Here is a 2471-nt window from a genome sequence, read left to right as displayed (position 1 = left end):
TGGAAGGACAGTGAAGGAGATGGGGTGGGGGGGCAGCTGGGGGTCCCTGGCCCCAGGAGCGCCTCCTCAGGAGCTGCTCTTGGTCCCTGCTGTGCGTCGTCCCCAGATCATCAGGGCAGCGGCCGACAGGGACAGGGAGGCAGTGCTGAAGAAGTCCATAGAGATGAAGTTCCTCACCGGCTACGAGGTCAAGGTCAGCCCCACAGGGTGACAGGGGAGGGTGGGTGGCGGGTAAGGGGGCTCCTTCGTCCTTCGAAGCCGAACCTCGACTTGTAAACAGATGGAGGGGTGAGGGCGCCTCTCCTCCGGCCTTGCCTCTGCCCTGCGCTCCACTCCTACATGGGCCCGCGTAGACGTGGAGCAGGCCCAGGGGAACGTGTAAGGGGTGGCATAGCCTCGAGGTCCCGGGAGCACAGCCCTGCCCTCTCCTGGCGGGAGGGGAGCACAGCGGCCTCCCCCGAGCCCTGCCGCTTCCTCCTGGTCACGGTCACCGCTCGCTCACCGGGTTAACCTGACCCTGCCCGCGCCTGCTGAGTGGCCTGCTGGGGGCGCCGTTCATCCTGTGCCCCGCCCCCTCCCCCCACCAGGCCATGGAGGACGCGCACTTGGACGCCATCCTGATCCTCGGGGAGGCCTTTGCCTCGGAGGAGCCCTTTGACTTCGGCACACAGAGCACCACAGAGAAGATCCACGGCCTGATCCCCATCATGTTGAAGCACCGCCTCATCCCGCCGCCCGAGGAGACCTACTCCCTGCACAGGAAGATGGGGGGCTCCTTCCTCATCTGCTCCAAGCTCAAGGCCCGCTTCCCCTGCAAGGCCATGTTCGAGGAGGCCTACAGCAACTACCAACGGCAGCAGGCCGCGCAGTAGCGGGCGAGGCGGGCATCCACGCGTGGGGCTCCGGAGCCTCCAGGCGGGTTTATTGCCCAGAGGGCGGCGGGGCGAGCCGTCCACACTGCGAACGGGTGGAAAAGCTAAGGCGCCGCCTCTCCTCTCAAGACCCGGGTTTTTCCTGATGGAACGTTAGCCAGAAGGTGAGAGCATCCCCGCTGCCAGAAAGACTGAGAAACCCCTGGATTTTACGGACCGTGGAGACGAAGGCTTGTGTGTGTGCGTGTCTAGAATGAGGTTTGTTTTCTGCCCTTCCCTCCAGCCTGTGCTCTGAACAGGCCCTGCCCGCCGCAGGGACAGGGACAGCGCTGTTGTCCCTGTGCGGGAAGGTGGTGTTTGTGGAAGGAGACGATGTGCAGATGTCACCTGCTTAGCCCCGAGGGTTGTTTAATTTTTGTACAATTCTTATAATTGTCTGATTTGTTTCAATATTAAAAAAAAAAAACCACCACCAAAACCCCGCCATCCCAGTGTCGTTGTGTTCGTTCTTCCCCCGGGAAAGGGTTAGGGTCCATGTCACACCCCTGCCTCCTCCAAACGTGCCCGGAAGGTTCTGTCCGGGTTTAACTGGGTGGGGGGGACTGTGTGCCCTGCACCCCCCCGGCCTGCAGGGGCGGCCTGGGTCTCCGGGTGTCAGGAGACCTTCACGGGCCCCTTGCGGGGAGTTGGCCGCGCCTGCCCCCACCCGCTGCGCGCCTGCCTCTCCGGCGAGGCACCCGCTATGATGCGGCAGCGACGCACTGAGAACAGTCGGAAATGTCAACCGCGTGCGAAACCACGGGGGGTGGGGGGTGGAGTGGCTCTCTTCTCTGACAAGAAGTCACAGCCAGTTTCACCTTAACCTCGTTAAGAGCACCTGCCATGGCCTGCGTGTCCCCAGATGTGCCGTTTGAACCGACCCAGGGGCAGGAACCGACCCAGGGGCAGGAGCGGGGCCCTAACTGTGAGAAGCAGACAACCAGCCACCACCGGGGTGGTACGGTCGCACATGACAGCCGTGGGGGGGGAGGGGGTGCATCACGGCGGAGGATGGAGCGCGCTGCAGTGGAACTAAGAGGTCCTGGCTTACGCGAATCCCGGGTCCTGCAGGGGGAGGGGGGTGGCAGAAGGCGGGATCCAGGAAGACCCGTCCTCTCCTCAGACCTTCTGATCTGGGAGAGAAGAGAACAGTCAAGTCCAACAGGCCCCTGTTTTATTGCGATACATCAAGTTCCGGTTAATACGAAGTGACGCCAGCGTGAATCACTGGCGAGGAGTCATGTTACATTTCTGTGCGGAAGATCCACACCACTGTCTGGTAGCAGAGAATCGCTTAGAAGCTTCCCTAAGAGCGAGGGCGTAAAACCAAACCAAAGGAAATCAAGAGTGAGCAGAGGCCAAAGCAGCGGCTTTCCCCTTCCACATACCCATCTGTCCGCATTCTAGTCGCAACAAATGATGCCACCGAGGCCAGGCAATACTGTACGATAATATTAGAATGAGAAAAACCCTAAGAAATTAATAAAAAGATGTTACTTTATCAAAAAGGCAGATCGTTTTTGTTTCCATGAAATTTCAAGGTTGGTTTTTGTCAACCGC

At 60.3% G+C, this 2471-nt stretch overlaps 1 protein-coding gene across 1 annotated transcript in view; it reads left to right on the top strand.

Moving 5' to 3' along the window:
* Positions 1–1350, top strand: part of COQ8A (coenzyme Q8A) — a 19038-nt gene extending 17688 nt beyond the window's left edge. Inside the window, exons 12-13 of the mRNA XM_077779916.1 lie at positions 107–193; positions 588–1350. Coding sequence (XP_077636042.1) covers positions 107–193; positions 588–872 — 372 coding nt within the window. The 3' untranslated portion in view covers positions 873–1350. The remainder of the gene's footprint in view (positions 1–106; positions 194–587) is intronic.
* Positions 1351–2471: the final 1121 nt, after the last annotated feature.

This window comes from Crocuta crocuta, unplaced genomic scaffold (assembly GCF_008692635.1).
Source record: "Crocuta crocuta isolate KB4526 unplaced genomic scaffold, BGI_CrCroc_1.0 scaffold322, whole genome shotgun sequence".
NCBI classification, from domain to species: Eukaryota; Metazoa; Chordata; class Mammalia; order Carnivora; family Hyaenidae; genus Crocuta; species Crocuta crocuta.
Note: the sequence above shows the minus strand (reverse complement) of the source record. Positions and strands in the feature narration are given on the sequence as shown.